This window comes from Drosophila montana, unplaced genomic scaffold (genome assembly GCF_035044405.1).
Source record: "Drosophila montana isolate Dmon_TW-CO22-7 unplaced genomic scaffold, ASM3504440v1 contig_2581_1, whole genome shotgun sequence".
Taxonomy (NCBI): domain Eukaryota; kingdom Metazoa; phylum Arthropoda; class Insecta; order Diptera; family Drosophilidae; genus Drosophila; species Drosophila montana.
Window position 1 is genome coordinate 468715 of NW_026997444.1, and position 23527 is coordinate 492241.

The 23527-nt window shown below is 40.9% G+C and overlaps 1 protein-coding gene, 1 long non-coding RNA gene and 1 other non-coding gene across 3 annotated transcripts; 2 read left to right on the top strand and 1 right to left on the bottom strand.

Moving 5' to 3' along the window:
• The first annotated feature begins 14000 nt into the window (after nucleotides 1-14000).
• noc (no ocelli) lies at nucleotides 14001-17453 on the top strand. The gene is made up of 2 exons (XM_064683015.1): nucleotides 14001-14521; nucleotides 14993-17453. The coding sequence occupies exons 1-2, from the start codon at nucleotides 14432-14434 to the stop codon at nucleotides 16475-16477; spliced, it is 1575 nt and encodes a 524-aa protein (XP_064539085.1). The 5' UTR covers nucleotides 14001-14431; the 3' UTR covers nucleotides 16478-17453.
• Nucleotides 17454-18634: 1181 nt separating this feature from the next.
• Nucleotides 18635-21109, bottom strand: LOC135428865 (uncharacterized). The gene is made up of 2 exons (XR_010436334.1): nucleotides 20987-21109; nucleotides 18635-19087 (listed from the first exon to the last, which is right to left on the bottom strand). It is a non-coding gene; the product is annotated as an uncharacterized LOC135428865 (long non-coding RNA).
• On the top strand, nucleotides 20248-20319 carry TRNAP-AGG (transfer RNA proline (anticodon AGG)). The gene has a single exon. It is a non-coding gene; the product is annotated as a tRNA-Pro (tRNA).
• Nucleotides 21110-23527: the final 2418 nt, after the last annotated feature.

The window sequence follows — 23527 nt, forward strand, 5'->3', positions numbered from 1 at the left end:
TAGTCCTTGCTGTCTGTGCTGTCAAAAGTGTCCTGTCAGTTGCTGCGTCACTTGCAACTGTTCAGTGCCACAAAAGACTAGTAAAAGTCGTTTCGCCAGTTTTGCGTAGGGGCTGAGCCCCGCTCCGAACAGCTGAACCTGTGGCATGACATTTTATGATTGCATTTGCTCGATGCGAAATAACCAATGGGTGGCTGGCTGGCTGGCTGGCTTGTTGTTCGGTGGGTCAGTTTAAAAATGTAAATGACGAGTGCCCATAAATAAAATTAACCCAAATTAAACACAGGCAATTAATTACAGCTGCTGGGCAGCCAGATTTAACAGCAAATTAACACCACAGAATGTGATGGACGACGGCTGGACTGACGGCTGCCGTTCGGTTCCGTCGGTTCCTACGTTTCCGTCGGAAACACCACCAAAAAGCGAACATTAGACGAGCCTGACAGTTTAACTGACCATTCATTTGCATTTTAATGCTACGACAAGGAATCATGCGACAAATTCTTAGACCTTAAGAGATGTTTTCCCAGCAGCGCCAACAACAAGACTATCTCACACACCATGTGGCAGGGCAAAAAGTATTTGGGCTGCATTTGCATATTTTTGACATATTTTCTACAAATTTCGGGGCAGCTTGACCATTGGGCTTGGGTCTTGTCTCGGGCTGGGAGGGTACCAATTTTAACTTTATGCCACACAATTTTCACATTTGATTTATATATATGTACATGGTTACGTCGTGTATGTGTGTGTTGTTTTGCTTTGTGGGCCAGCCTAAATAATGCATATACGGATATGAAAATGTTTCTTTTCATGTTTTATCGCACATTTTTCTTCATTTTGTGGGTCTTTGCCGTTTACAGCACATTAAAATTTACTTGAACGCTCGTAAATTTCGCAATTTTCCTGGCTAAAATAAAAGTAATAATCGTAAAAATCATGATGAAACAGATTTTGACCAGCTTTCTCTTGCGCATTCTTTGATTGCGTTTTTATAATGCACAAACAGTATTTAGTCTTGTAAATGCAGAACATATTTTTTGCCTTAGCAATTTTTAGTAATATATAAAATTATACGTTAAAAAGTAATAGTTTATTTATGATTAAATGCATCAAAAGTAAGATTACTAAAAGCAACTGACTGACTGATTTTTAATCCGACTATATCTTATCATTCAGTAAACACATCGACTTCAGAACCTGACAAAGCTTGAGTAGCGCTTAAAATTACCAAGTTTAGATATATTGTATCCGACGCAACCTTGTCTAAATGCATTTCTGTTAGGCATTTCCACACATCTATATCAATTTGTTCACTAGACAAAGTAATTATAAAACACAAACAAAAGCTCCATGTTCGCCGGACTCATATGAATAAAGTAAAAAGTTAAATGGGTACGGGTACTAAAACAATCAAAACAAATCAAAAACAAAAAGATAGATATTTGTTGTCTGACATCAGTTTTCGAATTGTTTGTTGTCTTTTATATTTACGTCTTGTGCTGTAAGTTGTTTAATTTTAAAAATAATGTTTATAGTCCTAAACCATATTATATATACGAATATAATAACAATGTCCAAAGCATTTTTAAAGATCACAGAAATATTTAATATTTATCAATTGGCTTAAGTCTGATTTATCTATTTATGTACATATTTTAAATATTTTGGAGCAAATAAATTTCGTCCTATCTCAGTAGATTTCGTTTCACATTTTACGGTACTTATCCCAATGGAACATAAGTTCCAGCGGACCCCAATGCATCTGGTTTGCAACATCATAAAGTTCATCCCTGCAGCTCTCGCTAGGACATCACTCCCCCAGAAAGACACATAAATTGCGCTTTTAATAGCATCCGCCTGTCATTGCAATCTAAATAAATTGTTATATTTATTTACGACAAAATGTCCACACAGCGTTGACTGTTCTCTGAAGAGGGGAGCACGGGGCGTGTGTGGCTAGAAAATATGAAAATTAACTGCCGACTAAAGCCAAATCCCGCCACATATATCCCACACACACACCACACACACACATCCACACGCACATATCCCCTCGCTATCCAGGCAAAACAATTGCGCCACATTTCCCACATGTGTGTTTGTGTGCGTGTATGTGTAATTTTCACTTCATGTTCGGCCACAAAAGCGCAGAAACTGCCATAAAATGCACACAGCGCTCACAGCCAACGACGAGTCCTGGCCAGAGGAGCAGCCAGGCGACGCCGGCGACGACCCCGAACAATAAGGTGAACGGGGGCACTAAATGCCACTAAATGAATTTATTTGCCAGAGTAGCCCCAACAACAACAACAACAACAGCAATAGCAATCTGAACGGGAACATTTTGAGAGTAAATAAAGCCCAAATGAGATTTATGCAACATGACCGACAACGACCAAGTGCTGAAGTTGCCCCAAGCCACATGCCACATGCCGAACCGCCCCGTTCCCGGCCCATCTCCATACTCCATGCGCAGGTTAGTTTGTTAGTTTTAGTGGGCACACGCTTTGTGGGCATTGCGGAGTGGATGGCAATCACCGGACCGGCTCCCAGATACTACTTTTTGGACCGTGTGCGTGCCTTTTAACCCAACTAATTTTTAGGAAACAAAAAGAAGAAACCAAACAACGTTCGGACACTCACAAAAACAACGTCCTTCTTCGTGGTGATCCTGGTTTTGGGTGCAGGGTTTGGTTCTGGTTCTGGTTCTACTTCCGTGTGTCCGGCCATTTATTCTGCACAAAATTGTCACATAAATTTCACAGCGTCCGAGACATGTCGTGCGTTCTTCATTTTGTATTTTATGATATTTTTCCTAACTGGTTAAAGGGAAATTTATGGTTCAGAAGCCAAGCAAACGCAGACAGCTTATCTATTTTTTTTATGCCCCAGCCATATGGCTGGCTATGAATCGTGTTTATTTAGACAAGAAAACAAATCGATTTTTAAATTAGTAATCGGAGCACATCAATTTATTAAGAGCCCAATTTATTTTTAGTAAGAGTTTTTCAGCGAAGCTGTGTATAGTTAGTCAACCCAGGCAAACTATTTAATATATATATAGGTAGATAATGGAAACTCTTTACTATAGCTTATAATCGAAATACCATGAACAGGAGAAAACCTGCCTACTTTATATAAGAAATGTATTTATGGCATCAGTTCTTGTAGTATTTCGAAAGCGAAAAGCTTTTAAATGAAATGTAAGAATATGCCTTTAACAAATTTTGACTAACCTGTTACTAAGGGTTGCCACGCGGTAAACAAGTTTCTTACACAGAACGACATTTAGCTGTAGGGAGCATTATTTTTCAACTGGGAGCAACACGATAACAGGAAGTCCGACCCCTTTGCTGTGTTGTTTTGTTTGAAATTGACTGATTAGACACAAAACAGCCGAATATTCGAAATTTGTACGTAATTCGAGACATTAATAAGTTTCTTGTGGTGAATGCGCTATTCTCCCTCGTCGAGCCCGAAAATTAACCCTTTTCCAACAAATTGTGACAGACGGGGTTTCCCTTTTCAAATGTGTAACATTTGCTAATTAACTAGTGATATTTTTTTGGGTTATGAAGAAGTGTGAGAAAAATGAGACCAAATAACGCCTAGTCTAGTATGGGGTGCTGGGTTTCTAACTATTCCGTTTACATTAGTTTTATACACAGTACACTTAAGGTTTTCGAAGATATGTTTTAGTCGAGATGTGAGATGTGCATTTGAACCAGCAACTTCACCCACCGAATCCTTGACCGCAATTTCCACCAAGGTAGAGTTGTTTTTTCGACAAGTGTGAAACATATCTTAAATGAATTTGAACATGGATCATTGAAAATGAATTTGAGCCCAATCGGATAAACAACACATTTAATATTAAGAAAAAGAAAAAAGTTGCATACAAACGTTTTTCGCGTTTTTTCCAAATCCATGTCTGAGCGAGCACCTCCATTACATCAGATAACTACAGTAAACATTTCAGGCTGCTAGCTCTACGGCCTGGGCTGTGGGTTGATCACCAATCAGTAAGTTGGTCAGGACAAGTATTTTTATACGTAAACCTCTTAACTGTTTTTCTAAGATCTAGTCTAAGGACACTTGCCAAAATCAATAGTCAGTCCCCTAAGCAAGTTATCACATTAGCCTCACCTCACAGACTTATACGGTACACAAAACGCTGCCCTTAAAACCTGTTCATGTAGTTCAGTGACATTACTTCTGCTTAGTTTAGCAAAATGACGCCCCGCTCCAAAGGTCGCTTCTTGCCGGAGTGAAAGCATCGCTTTCATTTCATTTAAAATGCTGTCAGCACGTAACCCTGGGCCAAGACTCACGGGGCTCTCTCCCTCTCCCTGTCCCTCTCTCTCTCTATCTCTCAATGTCTTCATGTCCTTTTTTTATGGCAATTTCAACGCGTCATTGAGTGTGCCGCGGCGCGTAGTCATCAGCCCGTAGAAGGGAATGGAATATAGTAGAGTGGAGTAAAGTAGAGTGGAGTAAAGTAGTGTGGAGTGGAGTAAAGTGGAATGGAGTGGAAGTGCTGCCAACCATTCAGGCTGAAAATGAAGACGCGTAGAAGAGAAAGACGGCGACGCGGTAGTCTTGAGTGTGAGGTGTGCGTTTATAATCAAATTAGAAGCGAAGCGTGAGATCAAAGAGACGACGGCGGCAGAGAGGAGAGGAGGAGCACGGCGACAGCGACGTCGTTCATTTAACCCGGCGTGAGCAAATGGTGAAAAATAGGCGCGACATAATGCCAGAAATGTCGAAAACACAAGCTGCCACAAATTTCGAATATGACGAGGGGCTGTATAGCTTGACAACTTGAAGTGGAAATGACTGCGCGGCCTGAAGAAGACGTCTCATTAATGACAACAAGGAGCCTGCGCCCGAGTCCAGGTCCAAGACCGCGTCCACGAACACGACCACGTCGTAAAAGAAAAGGTGTATTAAACACTCAGCTCAACTCAAACCTCGAGCTCTGGCTGGGGCTGCGGCTGGTGCTGCGGCTGTCAATTCAAGTTTTTGTTGAATTGTTTTGCTCAAGTGGTTACTGCTTGCTGGTTGTCGACTCTCTAACCACTTCCTCGAAGGATCATAGCGCGCTGCCATATAATTGAAAACGAGAAGAAGGTACCACAAAATTGCTCTCGACGTTGCCTGACATTTAAAGTTGATTATGAGTGCCGCCCAACGTTGGGCCAGGGGGCAAAGGGGCAAGGGGCATGCTGATGCTGATGATGATGCTGGAATGATTTTCGTGCTGATGTTGCTGACGACAGGTTAAATGTTTTCATTATGAATCGCTGAGCTGAGCTGCCGGCAGTTATTCTATAATTGGAGCTGCATTCAAGTGTCCTCCAGTGTTGTTCCAGCCGTTCTTCTTGTTGTTGCAGAAAACTAAATTGAGTTCTAGGTAGTCAGCGAAGTCAGCAAAGTTTCCACTCACAGGCACGAGATCTCAAGTGATGGCCTTTGGGTCGACTGTCAGTTTTTCAAATTCATACAAGAAGGACAACAATATTTGGGAGCTTCCTTTAACGCTCGCACTAAGTCAACCACTTGAATCATTTGTAAACCAGCAAATGTTTAACAATAGCCGTTATATAAATATAAACCCCAAAATCCAATTCTTTATTATTGTTAACGAATCTTTATCCGAACCAGATGTTTGGGAAAGCACCGAGAAAAATGAATTGGTTTCAATAATAACATTTGGGAGCTCAGCACCAAAGCATAAATTATAATCATTGCAGTTCTTGATAAATTGTATTAATTTTATAAAATGGCAATTATTAAATTAAAATTAAATCAAAATTAAAACTTTTAAAATATATGTCAAGGCAAGGCTTAAACGTAAAAGCAGGAAGTTTGACCACCGGTAACTTTTTTTTGGCGTAGACCCCTTAACAAGATTATATTCAGAAGAGATCTGTTGATTTATTAATTTATTAACTGATTATTTTTCTGGAACATGTACAATCAATATAAAGCTCAAACAAAACCTTAATAAAGATTATGGCAAATATAATATTTATAATAATTTCAAGCGAATAAAAGCCAGTTTTCCTCCTCAACTAAACCATTTATCTGTTTGAATAGGCGATGATCCGCAAAGCTGCGAGGTGCGTCTACAAAAACCATTTAATTTAGTTAGTTGTAAAAACGACTAGGGTATTAAAACTCCAGCTGTGATTTATGAAACATCAAAGGGAGCCGGCTCTAAACGTTGCCTGGGACTAAGGCAAATACGTTCTTCGTCCACGTGACGATAAGCGGCACATCAATAAATTAACACAAAAAGCGACTGAGCACTGAACGGGAGAGTTGAGAGTAGAGTGCAGGTTTCAGTAGAGTCGTAAAGGACCCTTTAAAAAACAAACATGCCATGCATAACTGATGAGTCCTCCTCGTATTTATATTTACTCGCATGCGTACTTATCCATACTATCCAAACTACTCGGACAGCCCGTGCAGCGCACATCAAAAACAGCAAAAACCCTAACAACGTGCAATAAAAACTAAATTATATCCTTTCACGTTCAAGTGGTTGAGTCGACGGCGACGGCGACGGCGGCGTGCTTGAGAACCGAATCAACAATGCCGCCGAGCAGGAGGCAGCAACATGTTGTCCAGGAACTGACACAGCAGCAGACAGACACAGACACAGAGACAGACAGACAGACGGAGAGACAGAAACCGACAGAGAGATCCCGGACAGACCGACCCACGCACTATTTAATTTAGTACAAAATTATTATGCGCAACATTAGCACTCGCCCGGCTTGGACTGGGATCTTGAATGCGTCTGGAATCGGGATGCGAGGCGTGAGGTGCCTCAAATGAAGTGTGAATTCTGCTGTCAGCCTGTCATTTCAACGGAGCGCACAAGAACTGAGCCAAAAGTGCCGCCTTGCTTCGGGTTCATGTTTTCCTCGGGCTCCTTCCATATTACGTTTTTCTTTTTCTTTTTTTCAAATAAGTACCAGAAGGTTGTTATGGCTCGGAAGTTTGTTCTTTTGACTTTGGTTCACATATGTATTAAGAATCTGTATCCGACGTAAGACCAAAACCGCTGTAAAATAACCTGAATTCAATATCGATTTTCGCTTTGCTCCATTTTCAATGGCAACTCCAAATTCCATTTGATGTTAATGTTAATTAATTAATTTAATGTTAAGCTATTTAATACGATTTGTACTATTCTTATACACGATCATAAATGCAATATAGATAATAAATATGTAATAAAAAACACTTTGAAACACAGTACTTGCAATTTACACAGGGTATCTAATATACCCGTAACAAAGCTAATGAGCTGAGAATTGAAATTTTCAACGCTCGGGGAAAACGGGGCAGTTTTTCAAAAAGGATTTTGATATCGATTTATATCGATGATGTAGAAAAGGCTCGTTCGGTACAAGAAATTGAAAGATCTACGTTTCAATTCTCTAGATTCTGACCTCAGGCAGACGGTGGGACATGGGTGGATCGACCCGAATATTGAAGAATATATATATATATTCCTTCTGTCTGTTACATACATTTGCACAAAGCCAGTTTACCCTTTTGTACCCATTTTCAATGGGTAAACAATATTCTATCGTAACTATTATATTCATTATTTTATTGGTGATTGCCAAAGATTGCAACTTTTTGTAACATTTTAAGTAAATACGTTTTAATTTTTCGTTCAATTTTGCCTGCCTACAACTATTTGCCGAACAAATTCGAGAAACCCAAAATCGACACAGCCGCCCGTGGAAATCGCAATCAACAACTGTCACGGCAAAACAGGCAAATAAATGACGCGTGACAAGGCCAGGACGAGGCGGTGAGTGCGAGAGGAGCGAGGCAAATGACGTGGACATACGACAAGAAGGGTAATTGCAGACTGAGAGAGAGAGAGGGAGAGTGAGAGAGAGGGAGAGGGAGAGCGTGTTGCCTCAAGAGACTTTGATAAATGCGTCATAAAATGAGCAATTATCACGTGCGACGATGAGGCAGCTGAGCTGAGCTGAACTGAACTTGGAGGACAATTAAAAAGCAAACACAGACCGTCAATAAAATTATTTGTCAAAATGTCAGTGTGTGTGTCAGCTAGAAGGGGAGTGAACCGAAGATGCAGCACAGGGACATACGCAGAAGTGTCAACTCTGGTGGCAGCGAAATTAATGAGGACCATAAATCAAGGACAATGCCGCCTGCCCGCCTCTGTCTCAGCCTGCCTGCCTGCCTGCCGGGCAGCCGGGTAGCCTGGCAGGCTTGTAGTCCTTGATTGACCGCAGTTGTTGTTTCGCCAGTTGTTGTTTCTGCACAATGCCATCAAGAGTGACAAAGTATTTTAGAATCCTTTGTGGCAAGAATTAGCGACGCCGTCAAGCAAATCAATAAACATGCGACTATCCGGATTCCGGGCCATAAAATTGTTAGGCCCAAACAGGGCAAGGCTATGCCTAGCATCGATAGATATTCATGATGTATAGAGCATAATTTATGTGCTCCTTGCCGACACAAGTCACACAGGCATCACCATGGGAGACCATCGAGGGACCCGGCTATTCCTTGCGGATGACTGATATAGTCGCTGTGCGTAGGAAGCGCCAGTATCGAAAGTCCGAGTTGACGCTGACGTTGCCTTTGGTTGCACCGGGGACCTGCTCCGGTTGTTCAATTTTGAAGGTCGTAAACATTTTTATGTTTGCCCATAAATATTTACGCAGCTGAATGCGATTCTTGGACAAAAGGAATATGCAATTGTTGCTTCAGGACTTTGTTGTTTCCACAGATTTTAATGTTAAACTCGAAATTCAGTTGTATTTGATTTTGTTGTCATTCATAAAATTATTTTGGCTCTGTAAATTTCTCACTGCTAAGACTTTCTCTCACGTGTAAACTCTTAATGCTAAGCTCTACAGTTAATAATTAAAATCCAATATTTCGATTGATCCTTTTCTTGCTATAGGGTAGTTCCATTGTAAGTAAGTTACACCCTGTATCCAAATAAATAGGGTATGGGAGTTGTATGTAACAGGCAGAAGGAAGCATATCTAAGTCCGTAAAGAGTATACATATATACATAACATTGATCAGCATTATTAGCCGAGTCGATCTAGCCAGTTCCGTTTTTTCAGAGCCTATGCAAGCTAGACTCTTACATTTTCACTCCATCTGGTTTTGGTAGAAGAAGGCCCAGGATATCCCATAGTCGGGAACTCCCGAACACCTAAACTGGGTAACAGCGCACAGCTCAAGGCGTAAGAAGCTGAAATTTGTACTAAAGCTACCTTTTAAGTCGGAAGTGAGCACCGCGATGGGGTTCTTGATTATTCGACCCGCATGTGCTGCTAAAAGTTTGTTTGAAAAACACAAAAACAAACAACAAAAAACCTCCATTTAAGTGTGCTTTGTAATCGTGACGTCATGGGATTTCTTATCGGACCGACAATTTTAAAAATTGTTATATTTTTTGCTTATTTAATTTGTTATAATTTACAAAGGAAAATCAATTATAATAAATCAAAATGCAACAACAGAGAAATACACCATTAAATTTGTTTAATTTGATATCGGAATATCGGAAATATGTATAAATGTGGTTAATGAGTAGACCTCAAAAAAAAAATGTATATATATATAACAAATTTTTGTTCAGAATAACGAGCTGATCTCTGCAACTATAAGAGCTGGAAACTTGAAATTGAAGTTTTTTCGCCATAATTTCAATTATAATATCAATTCAATATAATGGACACCAAATAGCCAAAAATTTAATCCGTATTTAGCTGTGCGTAAAGTTCTGGAGGTGATTCATGTTGAAAAGAAAGATAATCAAAATTTGTTGGCTTGGCACTAGAAACCTTTTCTTGCCCATGCTGCGTTATTTTGCCATCAATTAATACCCAATGCCATTGGCAATAAAAAGTATATATTGTCAATTTGTCTCTGCGATTCGTGCACGTGTCACATTTTTTGTAGCCCACAAATTGCATTGTTTTTTGTTCATTCATTCATTCAGCAACAATTTATCCATTAATTTGCTTTATTAATCTACCCAGATTTGGCATTTCCAGGGGATCGAGCACAGGGGTTGGGAATGCGAATAGAAAAGTGTGGCCGCTTTTTGTTATTTTCGAATAATATTCCAAAGAACCTTGCCGCGCATTACCGTACAATTTCAATGTCACCAATGCCAGGGGCAATTTCTCTTCGGTAACGTTCTGTGTTTTTTTTTTCTTCTGCTCGTTACTATTACGAGATAAATTGTTGTCGATAAATTATCGAGAGTCGGTCTTTCGGTAGCTCTGCTGCCCTCCCTCAGCCGACCAGGGGGCATGCCGGATGTGTATCCCTTTTTAAGAACATTTTTTATGTGAGTTATTGATTGTGTGCGTGTGTGTGAGTGTATGAATGTGTGTGCGTTGTCGAGCCGAATATGCGCTATGCTGAATTTATTGCAGTTTGTTTTTCAATTTTTTAAATGGCTGGGATTTTGGGCTCTCCACAAGTGAGTTATTGTATTGCTGGCAACATCAAACGAAAGCAATAATCGTACTATGAATGATCTAATCCGAATCAGCGGATAAAACTGATATCGATATTTGAATCTTTTGCAGATAACTGCGAATCTGACTACCCCTAAAAGTTTACTCTGGCTAGGCGCCTTCTAAAGCGGCGTAGAATTGGAGGAGTCCGAATGAGGAGGTCTCATCCAAACGATCTCCCAGTTCGATTCATATAATCAACCTATCCTTGTAAATTTTCATGCTAGACTTAACTGTAGATTGAGTAGTTTTGTAAATACTCATATAAGATTAACTAAAGTTGAAATAAAGCATAAGTTAAATTAAAAAAGAAAAGAGTATTTTACCAATTCATTTTTGTAATGTTGTAGCATCCTCTTTGGAGAGAGAGAGAGAGGGAGAGAGAGAGAGAGGGAGAGGAGCCGCTAGCCCCGAACTACTCGCACTTGACAAGTATTGGGTCGTAGCTTTTGATAGGTATATACCTTCATATTGCCGGAGATAATGTCAAATTTATTGCATTCTTTTGCGCAGCGTGTTTTGCAGTTGTTATTCTTGGTGGTGTTGGCAACATGCGAGTCCGCTCACCCACCCCCCTCGCCAACATTTCCCCCCCTTGCTGTTGTTGTTGCTGTGCATAAATCAAAAGGTAAATGGCTGCATTTTTATGACTGCCTTTTGCGCCATTGCCATCTCCGTCGCCATCGTCGTCGTCGTCGTCGTCGTCGTCGTCCATCGTTCATCGTTCGCCTTTTGCGCTGCTTCGCTTTTATCACACAAACATTTCTGTGATAATAAATGCCATAAAAATGAAGAAATATGTGGTTAATTTTATGTGCTCTGCTGCCGCTGCTGCCGCTGCTGCTGCGGCTGCCTCCTTTTTATATTCTCTTCATATATATACATAAATGTTTTCGCGGCTACAAATTTTTCGCTTCTGCTCAGCGTTTTTACATCCCTGCGTGTAATTTATAATATTTTGTGTTATTTATATGCCAGCCCCACCCGCCCGTCCGCCCGTCCGTCCGCCCGCTCTGCCTCCCCCCCGTCCGCCCGCACAAACCATTTGCGGGCAGAAGCATCTCGTTTGCCGTTTGCCCGTTCGCATTGCTAGTAAATAATTCACATGCCCCGGAAAATTTATGACGCTGACAAAGTAGCCGTAAAAATATGAATTACTTACGCTCGTACGTACTCGCTCCGACATACCTACAGTATGTAGCTCCCCCCCCCCCCGCACTTACTTACTTACTTATGTGCTGAGCACAATGCATATTTATTTTGGCATTTAACGCAAATGAGCCAAACTGAAAACCGGCAATTGCCAGCACCTTGTCCGCCTTGATGGCCAGCGCAAAAGCCGCAAATTACGTTTAAGCCGTATCGTGAGGTAACACGCTTTTACCTAATAAATCCATCATTTGCTGCGAAGGTTGTTCGGCCTACCCAACCCTACCCTGGCCTGGCCTGGCCTGGCCTTGGCCAAGTGCCTAGCGCCTAGAGCCTAGAGCCTAGAGCCTGTGACATAGTTCTACCTGCAAGCCGCCCCTCGCTTCGGCTTATCCCAGTCCGAGTCCCTGTAGCCAAGAATCTGCATTACGTAAATACCAATAATCAGCTCTAAGCTAAAGGTAAAATCCACTTAAATGCTTATCTCAAATATTAACACATATCTTCGTTTGCTTCAAATGCAATGAGCATCAATTTTCAGAATACTGCAGATTAAATATCCTTGCAGCTGTTGTATATAATTATATGCAAATGATGTTTTTCTGAAAAGCTCAATTGATCATATAAATTTCAATACGATTTTACTTTGGAACATAGTACAGAATTTGAAAGCAATTCCATTTTTGAAAATGTATCTCTAATAATTTACTTAGTTGTAAGACTTAACAGTAGAATAAATAGTTTTGTAAGTATTCATATACGTTTAATTAAAGGTGTTTCCATGATAACAGTAAAGTTTAAATAACGCAAACAAAATGTAAAAAAAAATATGAATGAAATTTATATAATTTGGTATTCCGATGTTATTAATGAGAAAGAAGTAATGTTCGTAATATACGAGGTATACTTGATCTTATCAGATATTGAATGAATACGTAGACTAATTTTTATTTTGGTCAATGCATTTTAAAAGAACTCAATTTCCAACTGATAGTTCAAATAGAAGATACTTAGTATAAGGTTGGATGATCCCACGAATACTTGTTGTGCAAAGAAATAGTTATTTTGTATTATTTTGTGGCTTGGTTCAGAATGAGACGCAGCTATTTTTATGCAAATGTTTTGCAGTCAATGAATAAAAATTGAATTTAGGGCTTGATCAGCATGAATAATTAAAAATGAATTATTAAAAATGAATGAACTCAAGCAACCATTAAACTATTAAAAAAAATTAAAAAAGTCTAAAGTGCATCATGTGGCGCCGCCAACACATGTGGAACTGAGATCTCTCTCGCATTGCAATTGGCCGAAGCTTAATTAAGCCGCACACATGCACACATTTCTAGCCACGCACACATACACATATATGTACATATATGATACGATTACTAGAGGACAAAACATGTGAAAAATTGTTTGGAACAACTTTGACACAACGACAAAACAACGATTTCCACTTAAACAACAAACAGAAGCTCTTGTGGAAAACAAACCGCAGAACAGAGCCCAGAAGTTAATCGAAAAACGCTAAACAATGCCCGAGTCAGAGTTATTGTCGGTTCGTTGGGCGAAGAGGCAGAGAGGTAGAGAGCCAGTCGCAGTGGATGTGGAGGAAGAGCGATGGAGAGCGGCAAACAAATTAATTTTTATATGACATTAAAACGAGCGAGCCGAGTCGATGGCATAAAAAGAAGAGTGGTTAAGTGTTGAGTGACTGAGAAACAAATCTCAGCGAAGGAAATGCGACTGAGCGTAGTAGAATGGCCTGGTGTTGACAGCCGACTGAGAGGGAGCGGGAGAGCGAGAGCGTGGTTGGAGTGGGAGAGCATGATTGAGTGTGAGCTCCAGATGCGCGTGACATATGTGTGAAGATAAAATTAATGTGCGCGTCAAAGGCAAACTTCCGCGAACAGCGCCAATCAGGCAAAGAAAAAAGAGCACTGCTCTCACGCTCAACTGTTGCTCTCGCATTGAGTGTTGCCGTGTTACAAAGAGGCGCTGAGCCAGAAATGTCCATGCAGCTGACTGAAAAAAACCTGCTTGGTCACTTAACGGCTTCCATTGCATGGCGCATGCGATTTGATTGGACAAAAAGTACGCCATATTTGAAAATTACACACAGTGCAGCTCACTCGCACAACACATGCCTCTCTCTTTTTTCCAACACTCTGAAACGGTGTGCAGCGCTGCTACCGGTTTTGAGCGCAAGAGAGCCAGAGAGTCGTGCCGCGAGCGCACACAGCTGAGCGTGATTTCGCTTCACTCTATCGCAAGTCTCTGAATGCCAGTTTTGTTGAATTCAGTTCGAGTTTAGCCTTCGATGCGTTCAGACGTGTTCGGAAAAACTGAAATAGAAAAAGTAAACTCTACATAAAAAACCAACCACATACAACAGCATTTGTGTATCTGTCAGAACGTTCGCCAGCAACAACGCCGAGTGTAAAGTGCTTGAACAGCCAAAACAAAAGTGAAAGATACGCCAGCTCAGTTGGCCACTTGTCAAATCAGTGAACGCAAGCAATTTCTTAAATAAATAAGAAATTCAAAGTGTGCATTTTAAGAAATATTTACAAAAACCCCGCAAATAATTTTCAAATCAAATTTTGCCGTCGCATTCCCTTTGGATTACTCTACCACAACAACCAGCAGCTGCAATTTCTTGTATAGCTGCTCGGGAATAACCCGTCGCATTCTCTGTGGATTACCCGACAAACAAACGCCAAAGCAGCTCCAAAATGGTTGTCCTGGAAGGTGGCGGTGGTGTTGTTACCATCGGCAACAACCAGTACTTGCAGCCGGATTACTTGGCACCATTGCCCACAACGGTTAGTATCCAAAAAAAAAAAAATTGAAAAAAAAAACATAAAAATGGCACAACAGAGTTAAAAAAAAAATTGAAAATCTACCAACTACAAAAAAACATAAAAATACGGAATAGGTAAAAATTCAGACAGCAAAAGTTTATTTTTGCTGCCTAAAATATTTTAATTTTTTTTCTTGTTATATGCAAAAAGTGCTTAAGTTAAAATGACTTTGAGATAATTTGGGGAATTGCAATTTACGGCGGCCGAACCATAAACATTTCATTTAAATAATGAACTGAAACTAAGCTACGTTTGAATACAAATCTACATAATACTTAAAAATTGTTATTGGTAGGCAGCATAGAAAAAATTGTATGTTGCTTTTTTGACGAATCATAGAAAGGGATAGTTTTTTTGAAATGGTCTTACAAATTATTAAATAAATTGAAAACTAATCGCAACTTTACCTTGCTTCCACTCGTCAATTAACAGATGGATGCCAAAAAGAGTCCACTCGCCTTGTTGGCCCAGACATGCTCACAGATTGGCGCTGATTCGTCGGCCGTGAAGCCGCTGCTGGCCGTGGATAAGAACAAAAAGTCCGGCACATGCTCCTCGTCGTCGAACTCGTCGAGCTCCTCGAGCAGCGCGGAAATCTCGGCGGCCAAGTCGCCCAGCCAGGCCAAGTCGCCCAAGTCCAGCACGCCCATTACCACGACCATTGGCAGCGAGATGAAGCTGGCCTTCAAGCCGTACGAGACGAATGTGCTCAGCCAGCAGAATCAGAACAGCTTCAAGAGCAGCGCCAGCCTGGCCAGCGATGAGCCAGCCCGGCCCAGCTCCAAGAGCTCCACGCAGGAGCGCGTGCCCTCGCGCAACAAGTCAAACGCCACGCCCACCGATGCGGCACAGTCAAAGCCGGAGGGCATGGCCACAACGCCACATGACGGCAACCGGAAGACAGTCTCGCCCGCCGGCTCCTCGCAGCGCGGCGCCAGTCCCATTGTGCGCTCCGGCATGGAGGTGCTGAACAATGCCAACGGCACCGCACAGCATCCCAAGGAGATGAGCAGCATGGCAGCGGCAGCGGCCGCCGCGGCGGCGGCCTACAAGGCAGCCGGCCCGTATGGAATGAATCCGCTGTCGGCGCTGTGCTGTCCGCCCGGCATGGAGCAGCACGCGAATCCCGCGTTTCGTCCGCCGTTCGGCGGCGGCTTTACACATCATCATGCGGCCATGCTGGCCGCGGCGGCCAGCAGCGGCTATCCTGGCGCCGGAGCTGGCCCCGCCGGACAGCCGAATCCGTATATAACCTACCAGCGCATCAAGACACCAGCCGGCGGCGAGGCGATTGTGCCCGTCTGCAAGGATCCGTACTGCCCCGGCTGCCCCTACTCCGCACACACGCAACAGATGCTGATGGGCGCACCCTGCCCCGCCGGCTGCACGCAGTGCGAGCACCAGAAGTACGGCATGGCCATGGCCAGCGCCGGCCTGCCTCCAGGCCATCCCTACTCGCAGGCGGCGGCAGCTGCGGCCGCCAATGCAGCCGCCGCTCGGTCTGCGCCCTACGTCTGCAGCTGGGTGGTGGGCGACGCCTATTGCGGCAAGCGCTTCCAGACCTCCGACGAACTCTTCACCCATCTGCGCACGCACACCGGCAACCTGTCGGATCCGGCTGCCGCCGCGGCGGCCCTGGCCCAGTCGCAGGCTCAGTCGCTGCTCGGCACGCTCTTTCCGCCATCGGCCCTGCGCGCCGGCTACCCGACGCCGCCCCTGAGTCCCATGTCCGCGGCTGCCGCCGCGGCGCGCTACCACCCATATGGCAAGCCGCCGGGCGCCATGGCGGGCGCTCCTTCGCCTTTTGGCGCCGGAGGCGCCTTCAATCCGGCGGCGGCGGCTGCGGCTGCTGCCCTGGGTCCCTACTACTCGCCGTACGCCATGTACGGACAGCGCATGGGCGCGGCGCACCAGTAAGAGGCGCGACTTGGATACCAAATAACGAAGCGAGCAGGCAGGTAGTGTTGTGCAACGGTCTAAGCAACATATAGATATAGTGTTGTACAGCAAACACAACAACAAGTTACAACAGCTCTGTTTTATTATATAACCATTGAGATGATTTCGAAAATAAGAAGCAAAAGATTATTAGCGAACTGTCGTTCGGCGTTCGCCGTTCTGTGATACTAAACTGTAGATTTGTCGAGCGCTAGTTACGTTTAAGTTTCAGATACCACAAATACTACAACAAAGAATCCAAAAGCAAAAAGCAAAATATTATCCATTCAAATACTTCAAGTCGTAGTTGCAGTTGTAGAAAAGAATTTTCTCAGTTTTTGTTTGCACTTCAATTTCAATCAAACTTAGCGACATTGTTTTTGAGCATTATTTTGTAAGACGCGTTTGTTCTCAAAGTTCAACCAAAGTTTTCTATGACTTCCAATTTCTCCCGCAACCTACATATATACATACGCATATGCAAATCGTATAATTATCAGGTTTTGTTTACACATTTAACCGATGTTTAAGCTTTGTTTAATTTTAATTTGTCTAGGCTAAGCTTAGTTCTTAACTATTATATTATATACACGTACGGATAATAATATGATTACAAATTCATTAATGTTTTAAGTCACCTACATATATGTCAAGTACTGCGTATAATAAAACTGTAATAACAAAAAACAAAGAAAAAAACAAAACAGAGAAAAAAATGTAAAAAAAATATACAAAAAGAATTCATGTATAATTATTTACTGTGTATTAACTCAATGCATATAAATTAAAAACTCGCGATACTTCTCAATGTATGCCACATCAAATACGACAAGCTACAAAGGCATCAACAATATATTCAAAAGTGCGCAGTAAATAAATAAGTACACGCAAACAATTCATATGGACAACAAATATACAACAGAAAAAAAAAGAAACATTTTTTAAAAATACAAAATCCATTTGTCTTCATTATTTAATTTGTTCCCCACTCTGCAGGCGCAAAGTTTGATGATTTGCCATAAACGATGTTGACCTGGACATCAACACGGACAATCCATCAAGTCGGTGTCTTATATTGTGTTCATTTATTCTCATCAAAGTTCGGGCAGCTTTTTCTCTTTTTTCGGAAACCTATTTGGGCAATATATACAAAGAACACAAGCGACAAGTCATATTTACTTGGATACTTTTAACTATTATATACTATGTGTATATAAAGGAACGATTCGATCAGTTTTTAAATTGTTTCACAATTTGCTGCTATTGAAACGATTATTCGAGTATTGTTAATTTAGAAGAACTACACTGTGGATTAAGATCTGCAATTTATATCAGATATCGAGTAGATATAGTAATATTGCGTTCAAACCAGAGCAAAAAACCTATATAAATGTCTCTTCTGTAGCGTGCCAAATAAAAGTGGTTAAGCCAGTTGGATTGGAAGTAGGACTCCAATATATTACCCGATTTACATCAACTATAATACCCATACCAGGCATAGTGTATCATTTCATCGTCTCAGACAACTTTATCGGAATATGATTCATAGAACCTACCAGAGGTAGGCACAAGCATGTATAGATAGCACATCTTTAGGCATACTTAATGGACTACCTGTAGCTGCCTTATCACTTTCAATTCAAACTTTATCGGGTTTGTTTCTACAATAAATTTTAGAATATTCGTTTAAGTTGTGACTTAAATTTAATTTATAGCAATGGGATGTTGGTCGGGCGAGGGGGCTGGCGATAGTTATCTTAAACTTAAGTAACTTGATCCATGAATATAATTCTAGAAGCTGCATGTCAAATTTGATGAATCGAACTCTTAAAACTTAATAGAATTTTTATATCGATTTGGAGGATATTATCGGTAATCGGATATAGAAGAGCCTAAGTTTAATAGCTCAAGTGCCTAGCTTTTGTTGCTTCTGAGATCCGCGCATTCATACTTACAGACAGACGGACAGACTGATGGACATGACTAGATCGACTCGACTATTGATGTTGTCCAAGAATTTATATACTTTAAGGGAATGGGAGATGCTTCCTTTTGTCCCTTACATACATACATTTGCACATACCAATTTTAAATGGGATCAGGGTAAAAAATTATTTATTATTTTAAACAAAAGTGTTTAACATAATAATATTTTTGAATAATTTTGAATAGCTGCATAATGTTTTCAAGGGTATTTAGTCGCAGGCATCGCATAGATAGCTATTATTTCTAATAAAGCAACCTTCTGCAAAATGATTCCAAATTAACGCGTTTCCATTCCGACGAACTGATCTGTAATTATTGTTACCTTTTTAGTTACTATTCTAAAATAAGGCTTACCTGGCTCTCCACTTCAAAAAAAAAAAAACGATCGGCTTTCATTTAAAAGTCAAATCGCAATCAGAAGTCGATGCTGCATTCCGGATTTCGTATGCCAGATGCATAAATTGTGTGCGGCGTTTCGATTTGAGCCCAAAATGAATTTGAATTTGAATTTCATGAGCGACACGTGGGGCGGTGGACAGAGGTGGGCGCGGCATTTGCGCAAGCGTTAACAAACTCTCGGCGACAGCTATAAAACAGGCAGCGCTGAAATTAAAAATCAATAAAAGAATACATTAAATCAATTGACATTCAACGAGCAGCGCTCAGAAAATCCCACTTTGTTACAGGGCGCTGACAATTATTATTCCCATACAATATGACACGAGCGCGCACATACATATCTTTTAAGCAAATTAATTGTGACAATATTCAATTGATTTGATTTAAAATTATCGCCATCAGCTGTCAAACGTCCAGCGACTGTGATTTGTTCAATTGTTTCTACAGTTTTTTTTCCCTCGATTAGTCGCGAACCCAGGCCCAACCCCTATATAATAATTAGAGAACTGCTCGCCCAGAGTTCTAAACACTCTCCTGATTGATTTCCTCATTCAGTTTCTAATTAAAAGAGGCTGTCGTAATTAATTTTCTGGTACATTTCCCATATTTCCCATATATGCATACCTTTGTAAAATGTAAATATGGTTGCTTATAAAATATGTATTAATGTTAGGAATAATTTCTTTAAATGCAGGCTTACCTCTCTTTCTATAGAAGTTACCCTTTTATTTTTGGAATTTTATGAATAACCTCGCGATCAGATTTACAAAAGTAACCCAAGTTTATATTTGTCGCTTAGGAAAGAGCATGTCATATTCGACTACACAAAAATCCGTTTGCTTGATTCGTTTTTTCTTGTTCTGATTAACAATAACAATTTTTTTGATTGTCCAATTTCTGTTGAAAGATCTGAGATCGTGTTTTTATTGCTGTCACATGTTGTTTTTTTTTGTTGGCGCTTGATTGCCATGTCTTCCATTTTTATTTTGTGTTCCAAATTGAATTTATTTACATGCATCATATTTCTTTTGTATTGCTGTGTTGTCCATGTTAAACAATTTGTTTTGATGTCAACACTCGCGAGCAGCAACAACAGCAGCAACAACAGCAGCAACCACTAGACAAACTACATGGCAACTTTTTGTTATAAATAGACTCGCTCTGCTCTGTTATTGTCTATCCAGCGGGAGAGGAGAGCGGGTCTCGTCTCGCCGCGCCTCGCCGCGCTCGCTCAGACGCTGACGCTCCAACTTGGGCCTCTCTTGCACTTCTTTTGGATTCGTTTTCATTTGGCTTTCTTGTCTGCGATCTTTCGACGCGCTTTTTCTGTCTTTTGTGCTTTGCTTTGTCGACGTTGTTCAACTGGCTCGTTGGTCTAGGGGTATGATTTCCGCTTAGGGTGCGGGAGGTCCCGGGTTCAAATCCCGGACGAGCCCAAGTTGATTTCGATATTTTTACATTATAAAAATTATTTTACATTTTATTTAACGCATATATAATAACTCTGCTAATCAGGAAAATAAATGCTTATGATCTAAAAGACACTTTTTATGTCTAGAGTAAGCATTTCTTCGATTTATTAGAGTACGCAGTAATCTATTGCTGGAACAAAATCGCTGAAAATGTGACTCAATTTATGGGCGATTTAAAATAGTCTTGTGACTCAACTATATCTTATAGAAATCGAAATTCCCGAAGTGCTTTATGGGCCCCGTGAAATTAACCATAATCGATGGCTGTGATTTGAAAAGATTTTCTTAACTGTATGTCTGGGCGTGCGGGACATTATTTATGGCAGCTCCATACTAACAAGTCATATATGCGTTTAAGTTATGGCTATATGGCTATAAAAAGCATTTTATTAGCTCGCTAGCATATAGATGTTATGATTAAACCACGCCAAGAGCTGACCATAATTTACTAATATTTCCAATTGTTATCTTACAAACTGACCGAATTTCGGATGCCCTATAGAAGATATTGCTTATGTAATCGGTTCCCAAAGGGATATTTATGCCAGGGAATTCTGATACACACTTCGAAATTCTACTCTTTGTACACCTGTTAACTTTTAACAGGTGCTAATTTTAATGGGAAGAGTACCCAATGTGTTTAATCGAGCATTTGATTCGCGCTATTGCGATCAAATAAATCGCAGCGACGATTGTATAAAACTCGATTGTTGACAACGCGCTGCTGTGATTTCGCTTCAGCCAAATTGATATAGAGCCACGGCGACAAGTTGACATTTGAGATCTGATGATTTACTCGCGGACTGCCCGCTGATTTATGAGGTGTCGTTTTAGATTAGCGGGTGACTCCTCGGGTTAACATTCTTGCTTATGTAAGTGATAAGCCCTCTTTGGCAATTTAAAATATAATTAAAAGCGTGCTGTGTTTATTCCCTGCAGAGGGTGCCATAATTTTTGTCACGAAATATATATACATATGTCTGACGGAGTCGGCCGGACCGGACGACAATATTATATGGCAATCACGAACGTCAGTATGTGATCTAAGTCGTCTGATTAACATTGGCTTAACAGAAAATGTAGCACCTAAAGGTTCAAAATAACGTACGTGTTTGTGTAAACAACTTTTGTTTTTTTTTTCACAAAGCCGAATAACATTTCGAATTTATACGCATGCATACAATTGCATGAACATGGAAATATGATATGTACATAATGCATGTTTTTAAAAGGAAAGCTTCACACTCCAAACTCTAGCATGGAGTTGACATTATCTAGCTTATATATATATATATATGTGTGTAATATTCAACATTCACACAAACCACATTTCTTTATTTAAAAGTTAACAAAATATTATTTTCTTCTTTTACGAATCATTTAACACAAACCTCAATAAATATGACCACAAATATTTGTACATATCAAGAAAAATGGTTTGCTTTCGACAAGCTTAAGGCCATAGTTGGTAATAAATTATTGTAAGAGCGTGCAAATCTTTCAACTAAATAAAAATAAACGAGCAACTTTCTTGTTTTCGAGATATTCTAAACGAGCTACTCTTATTAAACGAGGATCTTTAAATGTTGAGTATTGTATTCTGAGGGTGATTGGATTTGTTGAGCCATAGAATCAATATCTATTAAAAACCTTTTCTGCTGACTGAACATCCAAAAACTGTAGCCAAGGATAATTTTTGTGTGCTTGCAGCAGCAGCTGCCCCTTTACGATCTATGCCCGTGTTAGCATTAATTATGGAGCCAGATGATGAGTGATGTCAGCGTAGTCGTTGCAGCTAATTAACAGCTATGTTATAAATTACAGCAAAGTCATTAAAATTGTCGTGTCTGGCCTCCTGGAGGAGCGTCAATCATGCGTGGGCTGACACACACACACACAGTAGATGTGACATCCAGGGGCGTTATGTGAGCGAGCCAGCTAATCGAGTAGCGGATACATTTGTATCTTTTAGTTGCTCAAGTGCTTGTTGCCCGCTGTCAGCTCCTCGATAATTTTTCAGCGTAATTTTTCTCTGGTCGCCAGACACCCCCGCGGTGCTTCTTGCCACCGAAGCTGATGTTGTGACATTGTTGCTGCTGCTGGCTGTTTTGTTTTAATATTTATGGCTTCCTCGTGTCATTTTTATAATGTTGCGTTTGACACTTTCCCTTTGGCTCCACTTCACTCGCAGCCCAGTATCTGACATTATATGGGCGGTCGCGGTGTCTTTCGTTCTCGTTCTCGTTCGCATTCTCGTTCGATGTTTTATGCTGTTGTTAATATTAATTTCTGACTTTTTCCTTTAGTTCTTAAAATGACATTTGTAGCTGACACGACAACAGCGGCGACTGTCAACAGTCACTTGGTAGGCATTTATTTACATTTTTTCTATATATACAGTCGAACGCTGCCAGAGGAGACCAAAATTTAATTTAATGGCTGGTACCTAGAAAATATGGGCTTCTTTTCTTGCGCATTTCTTTTGCAATATCTATGTCTGACGATCATAATTCTGGCGATTAGGCGACTGCACCTAATGTCACGTAACCCAATCGCATCAAATTGACGGCAAGGAAACAAGAAATAAAATACGATATGCAATGCGCAATATAAATTTGGTATACATCAAAAAACACACGCGGGAAAATTTAAGGCCCTGCAAGGCCTTCAGCTTCAGCTGCGACATAAATACTTCAGCTGCTGTGATTATTATTATGGCACCCACCTTCCCACCTTTCCACCTTTCCACCTGCCCCAAATGGCCCGACTGTGTGCACAATGGAGCGAAAAATACGTTGGCCAAGTTGTCGGCTCAGTTGACGGCTCATGTTGACACTTCAAAGCGACCGCTGACTTTTTGGGAGCGCGTTTCGTTGGCTCTAATATATTATTGATAGCTACATACTTATAAAAGTATCTGGACGGGCGGACGTATCGCTGGTCAGTGGCTAAATTGTTTTGCTTTGTCTGCCTGTCCACACATTTGGCCATCATAAATTATATGGTAACCGGGCCAATACGGTTCCTTTAGGGCCTTAGATTCCATAAGCGCACTTTGCATTAAATGACTTTGCCCCGTTCATGAAGCTTTTGTAAATCAGGTCAGCGCAAACTGTCATCAGGCTCAACAGCCTATGAAATTGTTTTTAAGCTGTCATATATTTAACTTTAC